The sequence below is a fragment of the Pagrus pagrus genome (assembly GCF_965226575.1).
Source record: "Pagrus pagrus genome assembly, chromosome: 4".
Lineage (NCBI taxonomy): Eukaryota > Metazoa > Chordata > Actinopteri > Spariformes > Sparidae > Pagrus > Pagrus pagrus.
This window is the reverse complement of record NC_140188.1, coordinates 35,826,296-35,849,461: the sequence shown is the minus strand read 5'-3', so window position 1 is coordinate 35,849,461 and position 23,166 is coordinate 35,826,296. Positions and strand designations below refer to the sequence as shown.

General features: G+C 40.2%; 1 protein-coding gene across 3 annotated transcripts in view; it reads left to right on the top strand.

The window, feature by feature from the left end:
* ngef (neuronal guanine nucleotide exchange factor) overlaps positions 1-23,166 on the top strand; it is a gene marked incomplete at its 5' end in the record, with an annotated part of 159,513 nt that overhangs the window by 74,408 nt on the left and 61,939 nt on the right. For all 3 annotated transcript variants that reach the window (XM_084350029.1, XM_084350031.1, XM_084350030.1), the window contains 5 exons: positions 689-1,027; positions 1,440-1,504; positions 6,797-7,047; positions 18,781-18,941; positions 21,924-22,076. In XM_084350029.1, the coding sequence (XP_084206155.1) occupies positions 689-1,027; positions 1,440-1,504; positions 6,797-7,047; positions 18,781-18,941; positions 21,924-22,076 (969 nt within the window). The remainder of the gene's footprint in view (positions 1-688; positions 1,028-1,439; positions 1,505-6,796; positions 7,048-18,780; positions 18,942-21,923; positions 22,077-23,166) is intronic.

Genomic DNA, 23,166 nt, shown 5'->3' with positions numbered 1-23,166 from the left:
TTTACCCATTCCCAAAAAAGGTTAAGAACCACTGATCTACATTATATACACTTCTCACATTAACAAAAGTCAAGTCATTTTTTCTAAAAAGTGGTACATGAAAAACTAATTGCCTGTTTAAACAATGTACAGGTGACCATGGAAGTTATTCTTCACCTTGAGGGAAAAAAAATCATTAAAAAAAAAAAAAAAAAATCAAAGCTCAAAATTCAATAAACTACCTATCATGGTCTTTAATCAGCAAATAGAGCTGGCTTAATAGTAACTATGTTAACTCACTGTGGAACTTTGTTCATGCGGTAACTGGTTATCAGATACTGTATACAGTCTGTGTTCAAAGATTGTAATCTTATTGGTTGTGAATGTCCTGGTCAATGACCTGGTTTCATCCCAGGTGTTGCTGTGAACAGTTAGGTCTGATAAATTGTGGTACTCTGAGTACTATAAAAGATGCATTTGTTATGTCGACACAATTAGAATAGTAAAAGCAAACAGCATGTCAAATGAAGGCTATTGCTGAACAAAAGCATAGAATGCTATTAACTTTAAAGAAATAAATGTACATCTGTAAAAATCACACTGCAAAATGCCTTTCAGCAATTGAAGAATTTCAGTTCCAAGGTAAAGATGAAGATAGTTGATATAGATGTAATTATATAATGTTTTTTTTTTTTGCTTTCAAATGTAGCCCTCAGCTTTCACCACAGCTCCATCATTCCAGAACGGTGTTGCCAAGCAATGGTGAGACCAGCATCAGACATGCTCTGTACAACAGTGATGCTGCGGATAGGACAAGAGAAGTGGGAGGAGGGAGGAGTGTGGACATATCCACTGCCTCCAACAACCAGCATAGAGATTTTACAGCTGACATAATCCCTTACCGCACTCACAGCATTCATACTGGCGACATTAAAATGCTGTCTGAGCAGACGGCTGCGGCTTGCACTGTACAGGAGGTCAGAGGGAAAACCATGAGCTCACAACAGCCCAGTTCTGGTGGAGAAGACCAGGATAACATCAACCTCAGGTCAGACCAAATTACAGAGAAGTGAAGGATATAAATTAAAAAACATTATTGTTTTATAAAGCTTAAACTTTGGTTTCTGCTAAAAGTAAAAAGTCGTAAAACAGGTAAATATCAATGATTAATGATTGTAGTACATTTGATTGTGGGTACTGTAAGTTATGAGAAGGTGATGGTGTAATTAGAATGATTTAAGAGGTACACATTCTGTGCTTAAAGAGTAAGTGTGATGTTTTTATGTTTCCATCAAATACTGCAAAGAGTAATTTCCCTGCTTGGGTTCAATCTGATTTGATGAAAAGGCAGCATGGAGAAGTCATCATTTTTGCTGTATAATTTTTTGAATGTAAATTCAATGAAGCAAAGAAATGTTTATATTCACCCACCTAAACAAAAATTTCCTTTTTCTTTCCAGGTTGCTGAGCAATGAAAATAGCTCAAAGAAAATCTCCCACAGCCTCAACATCATCAAAAACATTGGTGAGGAAAATCTTGTCAAAGGGTGAGGGTAGCATATACTTTGTATTCCACCCACTAGCAAAAGGTGGAGATAACTTTTGCTACAAAAGCATCACTTACTTGTGAATATATTATGAATAGGGCGGAGCATTGGTAACTTATCATTTATTGTTATAAAGAACAATTTATTAACCATAAATTATTACCATAAATTAATATGGTAAACAAAAAACTTAACAGAAAGCAGAAAAAAATGCAACAATATTGTCTGTGGTTTGCACTGTACTGGTACTGTTTTATCCCTCTTTGCATTTCTTTAGCTGTGTGTGCATGTGTGTTTCACTCATTGTTATGTAATTCTCAATCTAGTTCTACACCCACCAAAGCATTCTGCAGTATATGAGGGAGATTATGCAACAAGCACCTGTTGTTCAAAGTCACCCATCCTTCTGGATGTAAACACAGCCAACATTCCGAGAAAGAAGGCATCTGTTCTGATCAGCAAAAGTAAACCAGTCAATTACTTGTTGCATATAAGTTTCATGGATGCAAACAGTGCGCTGATAAGCGAAACTTGCTTTTTTCATGGCCAAATAGGTCACTTGTGTGAATCGTTCAGATCCAAAGAGTTTTTCTTTTTTTGGGGTGGGGGGGGTGGGGGGTGTATGAGTGAACTGCACCAAACCAATGAAGTACAACCTGGGGGAAACAAAAAAACTGTCAGCCAGTCCCGAGTCCACGAGTGTCGAAACATCTAAGGTAACGTTAATACTAGCTAAAAACATTAGCTTTTTTCGTTGGCTGGCTATGCTTTGGGCATATTTAGCTTGGTTATGAACTGTCTTTTAGTCAATGAACGTTAGCCTTATAAGCCTGTAAAGGCATAGCCCTTGTGTGTCATGATGTATTTTGAGCTAACATCACATGTTGTTAGCTAGCTATAGTAAAGAGGAACTAATATGCAAGTCTGGTCGCTTTTCTGCTGTTTTGGTAATGCTCCTCTAGATGTTGCACCCTAGTGGCACTTTTCCATGGCCAACATAATTGGAGGCAGGCCTGTAGGCCTATTTGCTAATTGAATCCAGGGGAAATGTTGGCCAGTGAGACCTCATTAGGCAGACTAGGGATGTTTTTTTCAATATTGAGGAGAGGACATTTGAGGACATAGATGACACAATTTACCTCTGTCTCTTACTGAGTAGCCCCCTGATATGTCTTAGTATATACGTTTTTCTTGTCAGCACTGCTTGCCTGGTATCTGTAGGTCTGATGCTGAAATTGGCTATAAATGCACACCCTGACTGTCGATCCAGAATATTCTCTGGAATAACCTCAGAGCATGCAGTACCTGCTCAGAAAATATGCTGAAAGCATAACATGGCAAACTCAAGCCCAACAAGCAACAACAGAGGGGCATAATGACCTGAATGTAACATTCCTTAGTAATAATAACACAATGTAGTGTCCAACTTTACACTTGCAATAGAATAGATTAGATTAGATTTAGATTTTTTTATTTTTTTTACTGTCATTGTTTCAAAAACAACGAAACATGGATGGCAGCTCTTTGTTTGACAAATAGATATTAAATATAAACAAGTATAAAATTAATACATAAAAATAGTATTAAAAAATATATACAAGAAGATAAATAACACAAGGTTCAAGTGGATATTTATTTAAATGAGGTGATAGTGGAGGGGTTATTGCACTTCAGTTCTAGGGTGGGGGTTTATTGCACTGGTGTTAAAGTCTTTAGAGAGTGGGGGGGTCTGTTTGTTTTAGATCTGACCATTTTCTCTATCCATTTTTGCTTAAGGAGGTTTGTTTCTGCTTGCCATCCACAACATTACTGCTGCATCGGTTCCTGATTTCCGGGCCAAGGCCATATTGTATGCATGTTGATCACGCGTCAAAAAATTAAAACAGCGTTACTTGCCTTAATTTGTTGCTATCGTGTTAACTTTGACAGCCCTAATATGCAGGCGAACCCCCTTAGGCTCGAATCACCTTCCACTGGTCCTTGTTCCCTGATAGAAATGCAACTTATCGTGCGCTCACACGATGGCAAAGCTAACACTTACATCCACAAAGTGCAAAGGCTCAAATCAGCTCCTGATGAGCACATAGAAAAGCAAACAGCAAGCACAAACAGCAACAAATTGGACTCAGCAGTCCACAAACTCACAAACAATGTAGCTTAAAAGCGTACAATACACGCTATAAATCTCTAATATCTGTCCAGACGCTTAATAAGTCTCACTTGTGACCACTCTCATGGCGGTTAGTGTGTCAGTAGGGTTGGTCGATATGTTAAAAATTTCCAACCGGTCACCGTCAGCCCATCAACCGATGGTTTGCCGATATATTCAGCAGTTGTGTGTGTGGTGGAGAAAAAAAAAAGGGGGGGGGATGTTGCATTCATGTGATGTTGGAAAAAATCAAAAAATGACTTTCAGAATGGGATAATTCACATGAACGCCACCTCATGTCAGAAAAACAACTCGGCAACTCGGATCTTCCAACACCACATGAATGCAGCAAAAAAGTTTGGTGTGCTTTGCGGGCGCAGGGGGCGAGGCTGCAGAAGGACACGTTCGCTGACAGCCTCTAAATGAGCAAACAGGTGGGAGATCATGATAACATACCTGTCCTATTATAACGATCGGGGTGCACAACTGCACCTGCATCTTTTTTTGATGAAGTTCTCAAATATGGTTAATGAATTAATGTTACTTTCAGCTCCGCCATTTTGTGAAAGACTCGTCGGAAATCATGTGTGAAGCTGCCAGTTCCAATACGCGCACACTTTGAATTGTGCTCTACATAGTAATTATGAACTATATGTACCTGTCGTGTCGACTTCTTCTTCTTTGTTTGTTCAAAACGGTTTTTCAGAGTTTCAAAAAGATGCCAATAAAACGAAATAATCTCCAGGAGTCCTCAAAAGCTGAGTGCAAATAATGTTTAATTGTCGACAATTAAGCATGAGATCATACAGACAAAAGTTCATCTGAAGACCCAACTTCTCAATGCAAAACATACTCCTTTTATTCACTAAAGAGGGGGCTGGGCCTTTTGGCCTCAACCAATCCCTACTCTTGCACGTTTCTGCTGACACTGGGTTTTTTCCATGGAAAGTCCCAAACTTTTCCACTGCACCTGGCCGTGCTGCGGACGTGCCTGATACCATTAGCTCATCTTGGTTTTTTTAAAAAACCTAGGCCCTTTCTTCAGTTTTAAAAACCCAGGCCCTCTCTTCAGAATACACCATTAGCTTTTCCTCCTTCTCAGTTCTGCACTTTAAAAATATTACAGTGTGTTACATAATTTCATTCGTACATGTGTGGTTACATTTTATTCCAAGTTAACACAATACAGTAGTTTAATCATCAATTCAATCAATAGGTGCATGTTTAATCAACTAGTGCTGAGTAGCATATGTCTTAACCATTCATTTACGATTCCTTCCCATTTTGATTAGTTTCTTTAACATCTCAGTTTTATATTACCAGTTGTCACTATCCACTAACTACTTATATATGGTTATATAGTTATATTACACTACATACCGTGTTGCATTCTGTGGGGGCAGACCATTAATTAAGCAAAATAAAATTACAAAAATCGGCCCAAAAATCGCCAAAAATGAAACCAACCGTGATGGACTCGCTGATTGGCGATATATTCGTCCAATCGCCAAAGCCTATCCGTCAGCCTTGGTAATCCAGCTCGTTTCCTGCGCATGGATGAATGGCGTTGGCATTTAAAACTACTGCTTTCAGCAACGTGTTATGATGGGTCTGCCGTGAGTTGTGGCATCTCTGTGCATCAGGCTGTTGCGCCGGAACTGGCGGTGCCTTCTGGTGCACTTCCAGTCAATGGGAAAGGGAAGTTTCAAACCTGGCGAAATGTAGCAACTAGGTGCCACTTACAGGACACTGGGTTTGGCACACTTTTCGCTTTGTTTCGAGGCTTTGTTTGTGCTTGGAGGCCGCATGTTAGGTTTTGATTTACATGCAGGCCCCTCTAATGTTAGCACCATGTGGTGAGGTCCCAAATGAAAGTGACAACAGGTGCAATGGAGAGGCCAAACGCAAGACAACACCCAGATACGGAATGTTTTTGCATGTGGTGGCCACAGACAATTGCCCTCCTTCTCCTTCCTGACCGGTTCTTCTCTAGTTTTGTGTTCTACTAGTGTCCTTGTCACTACTGGTAGAGGCAGTAGCCCAATCAGGTTGCACAGGTAGTCCAGCTCCTCCAGAATGGCACATCCATATGTGTGGTCATAATGGGTTTGCTGTGTCTCCCAGCAGAGTCTCAAGTGAGTCTTGAGCCTGGCCGTTACAAGAGGAGAGCTGGACAGGGCCATAGAAGGGCATCAATCCAGCAGCAGGGCCGGTATTTACTCCTTCGTGCGAGGAGGAACAGGAGGAGCACTGTCAGAGCCCCTACAAAATGACCTGTTGAAGGCTACTGGTGTGCATGTTTCCTGACCAAACTGTCAGAAACAGACTCCATGAGGGTGGCATGAGGGCCCGACGTCCTCTAGTGGGACCTGTACTCACAGCCCAGCACCATGCAGCTTGATTGGTGCTGCAAGAAAAGGAGGGGAGGCACATCCTTGGAGGTTTGCACAGACCTCCATGTCATAGCCAACGGTACCTTGACTGCTGTTATATACCGGGATGAAATCCCTCCAATTGTTAGACCTTACACTGGTGCAGTGGGCCCTTGGTTCCTCCTGGTGCAGGACTATGCCCGGCCTCATGTGGCCAGAGTGTGCAGGAAGTTCCTGGTCATTCACAGGCCCTCTCGTTTCCCTGACCTAAATCCAATTGAGCACCTATGGGACGTTATGTATCAGTGAATCAGACCCCGCCAAATACCGCTACAGACTGTCCAGGAGCTCACAGGAGGGAGTGCACACATGCACACAGGGGGACACACACACTACTGAGTGACATTAGTTGGTTTTGATTAAATTTATGCAAGTCAGATGAGCCTGTGATTTCAAATTTTTACTTTTGAATCCAGCACTTAATGGGTTGATGATTTTGGTTTCCATTGATCGTTGTTACGTCATTTTGTTCTCAACAAATTATACAATCAGTAAAGATTTTCAGCTTGAATAATTGGTTCATCAAGATCTGATGTGTGATTAAAGTGTTCCCTTTTGAGCAGTCTATCTATCTATCTATCTATCTATCTATCTATCTATCTATCTATCTATCTCACCTTTTAAATGGACACTTAGAAAACTTGTGTTATGATATCATCAGTTTATGTGTGTGTGTGTGACCGCCACAGCCTTCCTATACCAGGAATATCGAGACACCTCCAAGCTGCAGGAGATCGAGCTACGGCGGCAACGTGAGACCCTTTCACCTGTGGTCACAGCAGGGACAGTGTTGTCAGGGACCAGAGTCATGTCCCCGCCGGTGTTACAGCTGCAACTGAGGAACAGTGCTCGCTCACTGAGCTTGTGGCAGAATCTTGAAGCTGTGCAGGGCAGTGGCCTGCTCACCCAGTTACCACCGAAAGAAATCATAATGCAAGAGGTAAGCGGTTTTGTGAGGGTGAAATGTGATTTGGATATACTGTATATAAACATTAGTGATAGAATATTGCATTCAAGAAGTGAGCATTACTTGATAGGTTTCACCAATCATTGTTATCTTAGCTACACCAGACAGGAGAAAAACATAAAATATTATGAATAGACTGGCAACACAGATGTTTAATTTTAAAACACAATGTGATACACTGTAATACACTCAACTGCAAGTTAGAACAACTTCCTGTTTGTTGGCAAAATGATATCATTTGACTCATTGCCACATCCATACTGTTCAACTTATGCACAACCTTTTGATAACGTTTCATCGGTAAGGTGTATTGTATTGTTAATCTGCTTGAAGTTACTGGTAAGAGTATATAACCTGTAACTTTGCTGTCAGGTGGCACTAAAACTATGCCAAAAAAATAGCATGTAGATGTTTTCTGGGACATTACTCTTATCAAGCACGTAAAGTTTTGGGCAGATTGGATAAAGTATGTGTGAGAAACAACAGCTTCCTGTTTCATGATGACCTCAAAATTGCCATGCTGCCATGCCCAAGTCATTCAACAAAAACCCACAGCTTTTGGTACAATGCATCATCAAGGTCTTCAGGCTTTTGTGATCAAAGTTGAGGTGAATGTGGGCAAACTGGGGACAAAGTACACCAAAGTATAAAACATCTCCATTCCTGTTGCTAATAGGTGGCACTGGCCGAGGCAGTTATCAAACATGTAAAGTTTGGGACAGTTTGAACTAATACAGTGGAGGCTTTGCTTTTGAATTTTTTTTGAAAATTTTAATTTTCATGAACGGTGACAACTTTGCAAGGTTTCATGAATTTTCCATCACCTTTAGCCCCTGAAAAATGCATTTTGAGTTTGGAAAATAATAATAGTGAACAAATCCTTTGGAGTACAATGACAACATTTTGGTGAAATGGAAATATATGAAATTAAATATAGCTAAAACTGCAAGCAGTGATGAACGATGTTTAACTGAACATCCTTGATTTGAAGCATAAACCGTACCATGAAAATTTCATGTAAATTAAATAATGATAGTCAGACAAGGTTTATTTCCTGTTGCCAGCAGGTGGCTCAATGACTATACCTCCTAATTGACATGTAGAAGTGTTTTGGGTGTGACTCTGATTAAACATGTAACATTTTGGAAAGATTGGACCATTTACAAAGAAGTTCTAAGAATTTCCTCTTTCATTGGGAAAAATTTCTTGCTACTATATCAGTGTCCAATGAGCACTCAGAATCGTCACCATATACCATCATGAAGGCCTTTAGGATTCTCTGACTAAATTTGAGGTGTATTAGGTCAACCTACTAGCAGGAGTAAATGGAAGTAAAATAAAAACAAACATGTTATTACCTGTTGCCACAAGGTTGCACTACGACTGTTAGCTAAATTTGAGATGTTAATGTGGCTGGGACCATTATCAAAAGAGTAAAGTCTGGGGAAGATTCGACCATGTATAATGGAGTTACATGCACTTAATGTTTTAAAGTGAAACTGCGGCACCATTCAGCGAAAACTCGAGCATTTAATACTTTTCATCGTAAAGATGTTAAGATTGCCCAGATAAAGTTTCAAGTAAATGGGCCTAAAGCTGTAGGAGGAGATTGTTAAAGTACAGCACGTCAAAATTGCCAAAAAATTAGCAATAAATTCAAAATGGCTGACTTCCTGTTGGGTTTAGGTCATGGTACCGAGAAACTTTGTTGTAGGTGCGATACATGTGTACCAAATTTCATATATGTAGGTCAAACTAGCTGCAGCAGCTGCTATAAGAAGTAAAGAAAAATTTAATTTCCTGTTGCCACCAGGTGGCACTATGACTGTAACAGAATATTGGCATCTCAATGTCTTCAAGCTGGGACTCTAATACAACATTTGAAGTTTTGGCCAGATTCGACTATGTACAATGGAGGAGAATGTCATTGTCATAGGCAGACTTTGACATTTGCGCCCGGGGGGCAATCTGACAATCTGAGTACACTCAGTTCAACCATTGCGTGCCTTTTACGCATTAAAATAACAGAAGACAGTAGAGCCAAGCATGCCATAGTGTCAGACAACAGGACATACATTTACTTTCTGACCACCTTGTACTATATCAGACATAGGCTTGCGTAGGATAGGCTATCTGTCTTCAACACATGAGCGCACACAACTGAAGCTCACTGGCAACCATAAAGTTGTTCAGCTTTCATTTCCCTGTACCATTTTAATTTTTTTAGTATAGGTGTACACATTAACTAATTTTGTGTGTAATTGAAAACTGACACATATACTCACACGTATTAAATTTATTGTGTGCACACACTCACAATTAGAACATGTTCAGCAACAGTGTTGCCTGTTGTTACAGTAGGCTTGTAAAATAGCCTATATGACCAGTGTCTTAACTAGTGAAGGAGTAAATGCCTTTTTTGCACTCCTATATGTCCACTATGTTCTCAGGTGATAGCTTTGCTGTTATGTCGTCCTGTTGAAGAAATCATTCAAGTCCAGTTGAGTAGTTTGCTGTGGTGATGTGTTTATTCAAAGTCTACCGGTAGACTGGTGGACTGAGCCAGTGAGTGAACCCAGAGCAAGTGAAACAGTAGCATTTTATACAGTAAGAACAAAGAAGATTCAATCAGGTTCAAACAATAGGTATGCAAAAGACATGCAAAGGGAGGGGGGTCTGCTCTTTGGAGAGTGTGATCAGCAGGGGGTGGGGGAAGTATGGGGGCACACATTTAACATAGTGATCAAATCGTCTGTCCATTGATTAACTATCCATTGATTAACTGGTGTTACGCAAATGTGTATCTACAGGGTTTAGGAGACAGACAGGAATCAACATTTATGTCTGGAGATCAGAGGGCACTTCTCAGACGTCACTCTAAATGTGTATTTTCTTCCTCAGTCCTCAATGTGAAGAACTGTCAGTGATGAAAACCTTATTTCTCCCATCGGTGACCGCAGCCAGTTCCAAATTCTCCTCATTGCAGAAAAAGTTCTCTCAGAGGTGGATTTCTATAGCAGTTCGTTTTAACAGCTTTCTGAAAATGCTCAGGTGAAACAGGTGTGGCAGCAGACATTTTAAGAATGTCCATCTCTGCTCCAACAAGGAGACCGCGTATTTTCAGCAGTTGTGCGTATTTCTGAATGATAAGTTCAATTCCATTTTTGTCACATCTGAACACTGCAGGACATGCCAGCATAGACTCTCCCATGAATCATCTTTCCAGTTTGTTGATGAGGGTATCGAGGAGGTACAGGTGCTGTTGAAATCCAGGTGTCTCACTCTGTGACAATTGTGCGCCAGTTTCTCTTTGACCCAAAGTAGTTGTAATCAGGAAACTGCCAAGGATAGTGGGGTGGTTTGTGGTCCGTTTTCTTTTGGGTGCAAGGGCACTAATGGTCTTCTACATCCCCAGGTCGAAGCAGTTGTCCTGGCATAACTGTTTCACTGATGTCAGCACATCACTCCACATATCTGCCTTCATTCTGAAGCACACACAGTGTTTCTTCAAACACAATGAGACATGTAATGAATGAAATTCTGGTCATATGGTCATAAAGACCTCTGGCCTCCACAGACCACTTGTCTTCTGTTACTTATTTCTCTTCGGCATCCTGTAATTGCGGAGTGGTGAGTTTTAACTGCATTCTCAGATTGCCACTTGCAAGGCCATCTTGTCTCACTGTGCTGCGCTATTTCACTTTGTTTCATATGAAGTGATTTCTGGATTTCAATGAACCAATGATGGTTTGAAGGCTCTGCAAATACAGAGTACCATTTACTAATGACGTTCAGGAATGTTTTCACTGCGGTTGACAGTACAACACTCCACAAGCACCAGATTACATCTGTGTGCTAAGCAGTGTATGTACGTTGCATATGGGTGGGTCTTTTTCATGCGCTGTTACACTCCAGAAAGTTGACCATCATTGTAACTCTGGGCAACAATCGGGAAGTCCACGTCTCCAGTCATTTTTTTATTGCTTCCGCAATCCCAGCAGCATTGGGAGATGCTTAGCAATCAATAGCCCCATTCACACTGCTTTTTGAAGGCCAGAATTTTGCGCTGACTTTCCTCCTCACCATCTGTGTGAACGTTACAGAGGCGAGATAACATCTGTGTGAAAAGGTAAGCCAGCAGCCAGGGACAGGGCTGTGATCATCTAATGTCGTTCAGTCTGAAAAAAGATCCTTCACTCATCAAATAAAAAAGAAATGTTACACACTTCAACCAACAAAGCAATGCTACAAGACCAAACAACAGTAATGTGGTAGCTGGTCTGTACCCAGCAGTGAGAACCAGGCGGCTCCCTCAGTTGACTGGTGGTGATTATGTGACGTGATTTTTTCGAACAAAAACTTTGTCACTTTCCAAGATGCATGGTGGGTCAGGATCTCAATCACAACACAATAAAACAGCATCCATATGATTATAAACAGTCAGCAGATACATTTTTAAATTTTTAGGTAGAAATCAGGGGGAAACGCATAAAAAAACGACAGATCTCAGCGTTATAATGTGTACCATCAGACCTCTTTTGGTATTTAAATATCGCAGGATTTTTATTGTCGGGGCAGCTGTAGCTCAGTGGGTAGAGCAGGTGAACCCCAGCTCCCCTGGGCGGAACTGAGCTACATGCCGAAGCATCCTTGAGCAAGATGCTGAACCCCGAAATTGCTCCTGATGCGCAGTTGGCACCTTGCGAGGCAGCCTCTGCCATCAGAGGGCCCTGCGATGAGCTGGCATCTCATCCAGGGGTGTACCCTGGCCTTCGCCCATTGATAACTGGATTAGGCCCCAGTAGCCCCGCAACCCCCTGAAAGGGGGGATAAAGCGGCAACACCCCGCGACCCGAATAAGGAATAAGCGGACATGAAAATGAGATGAGATGAGATGAGGATTTTTATTGTATGACTGTGGGAGCTAGCTGAATCGCTGACTAAACAAGACAGGGAACATCTAACATTGTACGTCACACCGTGCCATTTCACATGATCACTTAGTGGCAATGCCCCACCTGAACCGTCAGGTGGGAAATTTCCTTCTGTTGGCGGGGGATGCTGTGATTATAACTGAATATTGACATGTAAATTTTTTTAGGGTGCCCTGGCCATCACTGAAACCCATAAAATACTAAACTTTCCACCACGTTTGAATTTTGTGCAAAGTTTTGTGAGTTTTAAAGCATATTTAGCCCCTCAAAAGGTGAATTACTTTGGCATAGAAAGTATAATAACTTCTTGCATTGGTACTAGAGAAAATTATAATTACGTTTAAGGATGGCAAGGATAGACCGCACCATGACTTTTATGTAAATTAAATAAAGATTGTCAGACCCCCAACCCCTAAACATGGGAAGTTTTGTTCAGATTTGACCATGTACGGCTAGATTACAGCAACGTCGTGTCACGGCAAATTATCGATATTTGCCATTCCGCCACGGCCACACTGTTAAACAAAGACTTTTCATTGCAAAAGTGTTAAGATTGGCCATTGAAATTTAGAAGTCAATCAGGTTAAAGCTCTAGGAGTTGTTTAAAGGACCTATTTGTAATTACCAGCCACCGTCTTCAAATGAATAGGGACAGTATTTCCGCCTTTCTCAAGGTTTAGTTCCAAGCCTTTCCAACAGGTTTGAATGTTTAATTTTAGTTAATGTCAACACAAACAGCCTTTCATGTTTTGCCATTTATTACAAAGTTTACAAAATTTACAAAAATATCAGTGCAATAGTGGACCCTAAAATGCCACTCTTTTTTGAGAGGAAGAAGTTTTTCTTGGTGTCTGGTGCATAATAAATTATGGCTAATTACTGCAACAGTCAAGAACAGAAATATAGAATACAAAAATTACAAAAAAAAAATACTATAGCAAGCGTGTATGTTTTAGACTCAGAAAGGTGTACAGTTTTGTGCAAACCTCTTCATCATGGGATGTGCAAAAGGTTACAGTATAGAGAATATATATCATGGGATGATGGTCAAAGATGTCAGCTGATGTAATGTATAGGGACAGATGTCCACTGGGCGGACTTGTTGATGAGACCAGCTGTAGATGAGAATAAAGGGCAGGGTGGTAATTCATCGCTAGGGGTGGCTGGACTGGATTTCTGCTCCTAAAAAGACAAAGGTGTGTCAGGACAGTTAGTTTAGTTTAGACACATTGTTTTTATTAGAACATGTCCGTACTGTGTTTATTATACAGTGTGAACAGTGATGTGATCCAGCTAAGATACTGTATATACATTGTGAACTCTGCAGTGGTTTGAATGTTTTTTGTAAAGCCCTCTCTACATGTAGGATATGATTAGTCAGATTTTAAAGGATAAAGGATTTATTCATTATTCCACTCAGATGATGTCAGTACTCATAATACATACATCACAGTGCCATCTGTCCTCTTTCAGGAAGAAATTAAGAAACAGTTGTGTTCAAAAGTAATTTTGACACTATATATATTATAACACAAAGTTTACAAAATACAACCATCTTCAGAGATCCTCAGCCACTTTAGACTTACTTGTCACTTTCACTCCAATACTTGATACAGCAGGAACTTCCAGCTCTGCAGGCCTGGTCATTTCTTCATGGGAGTAGAAGCCAGAGCTGCTCCATGTTCTTTCCTGGAGCAAGAAGTTCATGATTTACTGACTGTATACAATATCTCACAGTGTCACTGCTACAGTGAGACACATGTAATAAACCTTGTACTGTCCTCAAAAATGAATATCAAAGTTACATAACAGTCTCATAACCGTAATGCCAAGTTGTTACAGTATTCAGAATTGAATGACAGTATTTGGTCTACTACTGGGTCCATACAATCGCAACTTACAGTCAGCTGTTATAAATAAAGGCAACTGAAAGCAGAGCAAGAATATAGCTGGTCAAAATAAGACTTCTATCTTATGATTACATTACAGCTGACTTAGCTCAGCTTTAGCACCACCACAGTACCTGGAAAACAGTCACATCACCCTGACTATTACAGTTTGTGTTGTCCTTAGTTAACTAAAGATATGTTTCAGTAAACAGACAACATTAGATGTTACTTTGTGGTCTAAAGAAACGTTGCGAGTTCAGCTCTTTACTGGTTCACAGCTGTCTCCAGTGTTTGAAAGCCCCGACAATAAGTGCTCCTGTTTAGCTTCTTTTTACATTGCTTCTTTTCTCTGCCACAGACGTTGTGTCTTTCAGGCGCTGTTGTTTGAGCTGATGATAAAAGTTGTTTTTCTGGAGCCTCTGCATCATTGTTTTTGCTGAATAACTCACTGAGGCTGTTCCCTCTAGCAGGCTCCACTTCTTCATATTCTCCTGCGGCACACCAGAGGCTACAGGCTACAGCGATGTGGCGAAGCTTGTGTTAACTCACCATGTTATTCGTGAATTATTAACTCACCATTTTTGACTCAGATCAGGTCGTCTGGCTAGGAGGAGTACATCACAGTTTAGAAGACATTTCCAGCACCCATGAGGAGACACTATGATTATAGCTGAATATTTCCATGTAAATGTGTTCTTATAGAATGTATGAAGTTTGGGGCTGCCCATGTATAGGGGACTGAGTTTTTGAGCATATTAAAGCCCTCAAATGCCCCAATGCACCAGAGTAATACCACTACAGAGTAATGCAGCTTTATCATTACCTCTGCCACAGAGGTTATATTGCTTTGTCCCTGTCTGTTTGTTTGTTTGTTGGCTGGTTGTTTGGTTAGTAGTCAGCAGGATTACACATAAATTACTGAATGGATTTCTACAAAACTTGGATGGAGGATGGGTCTTGGCCCAGATTAGACTCCATAAACTTTTGGATAATGGGACAGATCCAGGAATTATTTGTCACTTTCACGTTTTCCAACATTATCATTAATTTCTTGGGGAATAATGCATGGATCTTGATGAAAAATGCCATGTATTTTTGGGTGGCTTGTATCTATGAATGAATATAATTTGCTGCGGATCCTAGTTCTTGTGCTCTTAAATTATGGTTAAGCAGTTGTGAGTGGTTTGAGATTTAGACTGATATAGGGCTATCAAGTTTGATATTGGACTAAGTTTGGTTGAATTAAAGGGGACTGTTGAACCTTGAAGGAGATATGCGCTCTGCTGATGTGTTTCTAAAATGTTATAGGCCCAGCAAAATAACTTATTTTTGTATCCATTTTATTAGCAATAAATTACAGTTCATCCAGGTTTATATGTCCTTTAGACATGCCTGTTATTTAGTCAACTGATTAGTGTCATCTTGCTTGATAGAATTTAATTATGTATCATCTGCGTAACAGTGAAAGCTGTTTCCAAATAGTATTTCCTTAAAGAATCAGAATCAGAAATACTTTATTGATCCCCGAGGGGAAATTGCTTGCATTGCAGCTGCTCCCATTCAAAGTCCAGAAATATGCAGAAACAAATAAAAAAAAATAATAATCATCATCATCATCATCATCATCATCAACAACAACAACAACAACAAAAACAAACTATATATAAGCAAGAACAACACAAACGGAACAAAGAAATGTACATTCTACTAGAATAATGCATCCTTCACGTTAGCATACAGCAAGTCCAGGGTCCTCTCCTCACTGGTAGGACAGCTCACATACTGTGTGAAGTTGAGCAGTGCTGTATCCATGGTGACGCGGTTGAAGTCACCCGAGATAGCAATGAATGCACTCGGGTGTTGAGTCTGTAACCGGGCTATGGCGGAGTGGATGACGTCACACGCCGATGTTGGGTTGGCAGAGGGAGGAATGTAAACAGTCACCACAACAACATGTGAAAACTCCCGAGGCAGATAATATGGTTGGAGTCCAACGGCAAACAGAACAATGTCTCCGTAAAGCACATTAAACTACACTCCCGGTACTCCCTCTGACTCCTGGCTCCATCTTATTAGCCAGCGATCTCACATTGCCCATGATGAGAGAGGGAAGACACGGCTTATGACTCCTCTTGTCCGTAAGTCTCCGTTGTCTCTACCTTGCTCTTGGATTCAGCAGCTTTATTCCTCCCCTGCAGCCTCTGGGTGTCCTTCTCCAGATCTCTTCGGGGATGTCTGCTGATCTGGACGCCATGCCGTCCGGCTTCATAGCGAACAGCTGATCCCTCATGTAAACAATGCAGCCGTGTAGTTGCTGTGCAACAATGGCTCGGCTGAGTGAAGGAAGTACTTTCACAGCAAAAAGAAAGGCCAAAACTCTCTCCACCAGTATGTTTGGAAAGGGTAGGAGTAATAGCTAATACAAAAAAGTCAAAACAATATATTAAATAAGAAGCTAAAAAGTAGTCAAGTATAAAAACAAACAGGAGCAACCGCAACAGACTGCATGCACGGTGGTGCATGCGCACTATGAATATATACTATGTAGAGTAATTAGTATTGGTCCAAGCACCGAACCTTGTGGAACCAAATTTGGTATGTATCGAGAATTTATTGTTAACCTGTACAGACTGCTCAATGCAATGCAGCTCCTTTAATGCCAATGTTCCAGTCTTTGTAAGAGGATGTGATAGTCAATGGTGTCAAATCCAGCACTAAGATCTAACAAAACCAGTACAGAAAGAAGTCAGTTGCAATTAGAAGGCTTTATACTGTATGCGCCTTTGACGGCTATGCCAGTGTTGTTTATGGGCTGTCTTCAACAAAAGGTGTCGGCGTGTAGTTTGATGATAAAAGAATCTGCGGAGGCGAGGCTGGGTGAGATGGATAGAGCAATCTTTATTGAAACAGATTTCAACCCTGCGTCCGAACCAGTGCGCCCAATATCTGACAAAGTTCTGCTCTACTAGAAATCCTCTCCAATCTAGGAAATCTACAAGTAGCTGTAGCGCCACATTATGTAAAAACGCCCCATTATGTAATTAAGTAATAAATGTTCACTTCATTATGTAATAACGCCGCATTTTGTAATAATCTGCCACATTTTGTAATAAAAATCTTGAACACAATATGTAATAAACTTTGCCGCATTTTGTAATAAGTTCTTACATATTGCATCAGTAATTACAAAATGCAGGTGTTGCACTTTTTTTATCAAGAAAATGTAAGAATTTGGTGCATTATGTAGTAAACCACCAAAATGGATGTCTTAATTTGAAAAAAACATTATACCATCAGAACGACATTGACTTTAAGCATACTAGCATGAATCGTAAATATGAATTAATTTTAAAAACTAGTAGGATGTTTCATTGGTCAAATCTAAATCAAATATAACTGAATTCATAGAGAATGTGTTTGAAAGCTCATAGAGACAAAAACTGCATGAGTGTTACTGGCACGAACATTATCGGTGCACTGAAATGCTGGAAGACATACACACATGCAATCTGGATTATGTTATGCAAATATTATACGTGACAGTATGAGGGAGCAGAAGAGCTTGAAAGTGGATGAGTTTTGAAGAGGATTTGAAGATTTTCCCATTTGCTTCCATATTAATTTTTTTTCTGAAAAAGCTGAATATTTGAAAAAGATGAAAAGTACAAGGCTGAAAGAGCTTAAAAAGCTGAACATTTTGATAGTTGAACGGTTTCTATAGCTGAATGTATGCTGAAGTAGTAGCAGAATGAAATTTGAAAAAATCCCCATAAGGATGAATGGGAAAAAATTTTGGTTTTAGTTTTGAAAAAGCTGAATATTTGAAAAAGTTGAAAAGCTAAAAAGCTGAAAAGTACAAGGCTGAAAGAGCATAAATAGCTGAACATTTTGATAGTTGAACGGTTTCTATAGCTGAACGTATGCTGAAGTAGTAGCAGAGCAAAATTTGAAAAAATCCCCATAAGGTTGAATGGGGAAAATTTTGCAGAAAAAGCTGAATATTTTCAAAAGTATGAAAGATAGAAAAAAGAAAAATGGATGCCATCATGTCCTTAACGAGCTGAACATTTTGATAGTTGAATGGTTTCTGTAGCTCAAAATTTGTAGGAGGTGAAGCGAGCCAAAAATGTACGGAAGCAGGAATAATAATAATAACTTTAATAAATTCCAGAAGAACAATAGTGTAAATGCTTTGAAGCATTCACACTAATAATAATAATAATAAATTCCAGAAGAACAATAGTGTGAATGCTGTGTCAGCATTCACACTAATAAATTCCAGAAGAACAATAGTGTGAATGCTTTGAAGCATTCACACTAATAATAAATTCCAGAAGAACAATAGTGTGAATGCTTCAAAGCATTCACACTAATAATAACTTTAATAAATTCCGGAAGAACAATAGTGTGAATGCTTTGAAGCATTCACACTAATAATATTAATAAATTCCAGAAGAACAATAGTGTGAATGCTGTGTCAGCATTCACACTAAAAATAACTTTAATAAATTCCAGAAGAACAATAGTGTGAATGCTTTGAAGCATTCACACTAATAATAATAACTTTAATAGATTCCAGAAGAACAATAGTGTGAATGCTTTGGAGCATTCACACTAATAATAACTTTAATAAATTCCGGAAGAACAATAGTGTGAATGCTTTGAAGCATTCACACTAATAAAGAATTCCGTGCGTAGAAGAACATATGTTGTGAATGCCTCCTACATTCACAACCAATTAAATCATAGCCCAGAATGTGTAGTGACACAGACACCTCACCAGCAAGACATCAAACTTAAGCAGAATTTCATCATATCCTCTGCTCACATGGTCTAGGGATGTGCAGTATTAATGTGGCCTCATGATTTGCTTTTCTTTCTAGGCCATGTTTGAGCTTGTTACCTCTGAAGCATCCTACTACAAGAGTTTGGAAATTTTAGAGACTCACTTCCTGCGTAACCCTGTTTTAATCAACACTCTCAGCCAATCGGACATGCATTTTCTGTTCTCCAACATCGAGGAAGTCATGAAAGCCAGTGAAAGGTAGGACAAGGTCTTGATTAACACAAATCTGTTCATAATACAACTCTAATTCCATCAACGTTAAGATATTGTGGATAACGTAAAAAATAAAAACAGAATTTAGTCAGTTGCAAACAAACCTATCCCATGAAGTAATATGCATTGTACAATCAAGTGTTTCACAAATGAATGAACCTTTCCCCCATCACCTGTTGCTAATGACCCAGTGATGGGGCTGGATGTTCCAAACAGGTGTTTTCTGAGCATTCAAACACTGTTCCAGTCTTTTGTTGCCCTTGTCACAAGTTGTTCTAAAAATGATGCTGACATCAATCAGAATTAGCATATCTAACAACATGGTTCTAACAATAGAGGGACCTGTATGTAGACCAAAGCCCAACATGTGGTCTCCTTGCACTAACAAAGCCTGGTAAACAAAGGAAGGTGCACCAACCCTAGTGTCCAGTAGCTGGCGCCTGGTTGCCACAGTCCCCCTTATTGTCTGAGGTCTGAAAGCGCATCTGAGCGCATCGTTAATTTCCGCAACAGCCGGATGCCGGAGGACTTTAAAGCACAGCTGACGCCCCAACTCAAGGCAGTCCCATCGTAACATGTTGCTGGAAACATCAGCTTTTGTCTGCGCAGCTGTTACTCAAAGGCAACCCAATGGATTTTACCTCCGCCTAGGGGCAAGTCTTTGCTCTCGCTGGATGAGTCAAAACTGTCCTGTGCTTACCAAACACATTTCTGATCCAGAGGAGAGCTGCACAACCCAGCATCTCTCATCCCTGCAGAAGGAGTAGGGCCCCTCAGAAAGTGACAATTTTGCCCCTTTTTCTTTGCCCAAGTCGACTCCACTGTTTCAGCAGCCCTCATCAGCCCTCAGGATGCTGAGCCGGCCAACACTTTTATCCATGGAAAGAAAGTGAGCTGGATTAAGGAGGCAGACGGACACATAACCGCTACTAATGCGATCACAAGTGAGGCGTATTTGGAGTCTGGGCAGAGTGTATTGTATGCTTGTAAGCTACATTGTTGTGAGTTTGTGCACCTGTTGCTGGTTTCACACTGTAAAACATTATGCTTGTTGCTTGTTTTTCTTTGTGCTCATCACAAGCTGATTTGAGCCTCTCTAGTCCTCTTTCTCTCTCTCTCTCTCTCTCCATTAACCCATAAACACACGCACACACAAACACACACAGTTTTTCTTAGAGTTTTAGTTTCATAGTTTAGCTGCCGTAGTTGAATGATAGATGTTTGTTGATTGAAGTATTAATGATCAATTTGCTAACATTAATAAATTCTGTTATATTGTACAGAGCAGTGTTCTGTGATTATCTGTGCATATGCTTTGTGGTCACTGCTGGTTGTGATGGTCAGTGCTTGGATTCACTTCCTTCACTGTTCCTTTAACTTAACCTTTAACCTTAACACATATTTACATTTAAAGTGAACCCTTATTTTCAGACAGCTTTTCAGTCTGGTTATTGGTCCCTGATTCCAGGGTGGTTCCCCGTTTTATTAATCATTTTGATCATTATTTTAATTACTTTTAGTAATTATTAATTGTTAATAACCACACCTGCCCTACCTACATATATATATATATATATATATATATATATATATATATATATATATATATATAAGACAAGATATGTGTGTATATGTATATATATATATATATATATATATATGTATATATATATATATATATATATATATATATATATATACATACACACACATAAGTAAAAGTATCTGATCTGGTAGTCCATCTTCTCTGGGATGGCACATCGATATGTGCTGTCACAAGAAGGTTTGCTGTGCCTCCAAGCACAGTCTCAAGAGCACAGAGGAGATACCAGGAGAGTGGTCGTTACACGAGGAAAGCTGGACAGGCCAGAGCCCTACAAAATGACCTCCAGCAGGCTACTGGTGTGCATGTTTCTGACCAAACTGTCAGAAACAGACTCAAATCAGTTTTATTTATATAGCCCACAATCACATTGCCTCAATGGGCTTTACAATCCGTACAGTAAACGACATCCTCTGTCCTAAGACCCTCGATTCGAGTGAGGAAAAAGCCACAGAAGAGGGATCCCTCTCCCAGAAAGGGGCAGACATGCAATAAATGTCGCATGTACAGAAGAGAGCAACAAAATCACAGTTTACAAGTTGCATTGACAGACAATCTGATACAAATTATAGTATATGTAAAGTGTGTCAATCTAGGAGACGACTGAGCAGGCCTAGGCATCGCCAAGTGGTGCCCGAGCCACACAACCTCCTATCCACCGCTGTGATAGAGGAGACTAAAAGAGTCTGGAGACGCCAAGGGGAACGTTATGCTGCATGTAAAATCATCCAGCATGACCGGTTTGGCAGTGGGTCAGTGATGGTCTGGGGAGGCCTATCCTTGGAGGGTCGCACAGACCTCCATGTCATAGCCAGCGGTACCCTGACTGCTGGTAGGTACCGGAATGAAATCCTAAGAGCAGATGTCAGACCTTCATTGGTACAGTGGCCCTAGGGTTCCTCCTGGTGCAGGACAATGGCAGTGTGTTGGCAGTTTCTAGATGACGAAGGCATGGATGCCATTGACTGGCCCTCTCGTAACCCTGACCTAAATCCAATTGAGCACCGACGGGACATTATGTATCGGTGCATCTGACTGCCACAGACTGTCCAGGAGTTCACTGATGCCCTCATCCAGTCTGGGAACAGATCCCCCAGGACACCATCTCATCGCCAACTCATCAGGAGCAGACCCAGACATTGTAGACATTGCAGGCATGCAGGGGCCATATTATGTCACATTATGAGTTACCAGTTAAAATGAAAAGAAGTTGGATTAGCCTATGATTTCAAATATTTATATTTATATATTTATGGTTCAAACTTGTAAATGTATTGTTTTTATGTAAAAAAAATGCTCATTACCAATTTGATGCCTGCAACGCATAAAGCAGGAAAATACTAATTGTCTCTTCATATTTTTAGGTTCCTGATGGATCTTGAGCACCGAATTGAGAAGTCTATTTTGATTTCTGATGTGTGTGACATTGTCCACTACCACGCTGTGGAACACTTCAATGTCTTCATCAAATATGTCATTAACCAGGTGTACCAGGAGAAAAACTACAGACGCATTTTGTGAGTACCTATTTCTTAATACATCTGTCATAATGTAGACTTCTGCATACACTGGTGGAGTGTGTGGAGTGGTGCATGACTCAAGCAGCTATTTCTTGTTGAAGAAAGAAAATGTATCAAATAGTCATTTTGGATATTGGACATAATTTTTGTCTTTTAAAAATCAGTAAATAATACATTGTCTCTGCTCAGAACAGTTTTGTGGCCTGCTTGATTACTGATGACAATTACATGCTTGGAGAGAGAGGAACTGTGAACAAAAAATAATAGGCGTCATCTCTACCACAATGCTGTTTTTATGCCTGTGGACATTGTCTCTTTCCAGTGGAGAACAGGTTTGTTGATCATGACATGTGACTGATAGGCATGTGGTATGCATTATATTCATAGTTAACCACACCTTGAGTGAGAATGTGACGTTCCCACACGTTGCAGAGAGCAGGTACCTCCAATGGCAGAAAATCCTACCTCTGGGGACCTCTGAGACCTGTTGGTAGTTTCAAAATTAAATAGAGATTCGAACTCGCTGATACGAGTTCGAATCTCAGTTTAGGCTGTAACTTTAGTTAATGTGTTTTCTTTTCTCATCATCATTATGATCACATATAGCTCCAAGTTTGCGCAAATAAATGAGCAAATGAGCATTAATTCTCCGCCGGCCGCGGCACCAGCTTTCCTGCTTGTGTACATAAAATACATTAAATTCTGACACCACAACTGTAGCGTACCGAATATCAATAGATGATAACCAGAAAAAAAACGTTCTATTGATCTGATTCACCGGCTTCATGGACGTCGGAACTATTTTCTGAGAGGGGGGGCGGGGGAAGCACGCACACTTATCAATGATTAAGGATTTGATTTGAAGTTATTTTATAATGGCGTGCAGTTATAAGAGAACTAAAATGGATGGACACGGCATCTTTATTGTTAAGAAAATGAAACTTTGATCACTAAATCAAGCCATTTAAGGAACATAACGGCATTATTTGTACCCTTGAATGAAAAAAAGAAAAGTCTGCGCTCCTGACTCTGGGCTTTCATGCATTTCCAAAAGTGGACCTTCTCTCAGTTGACCCACTGATGAAGA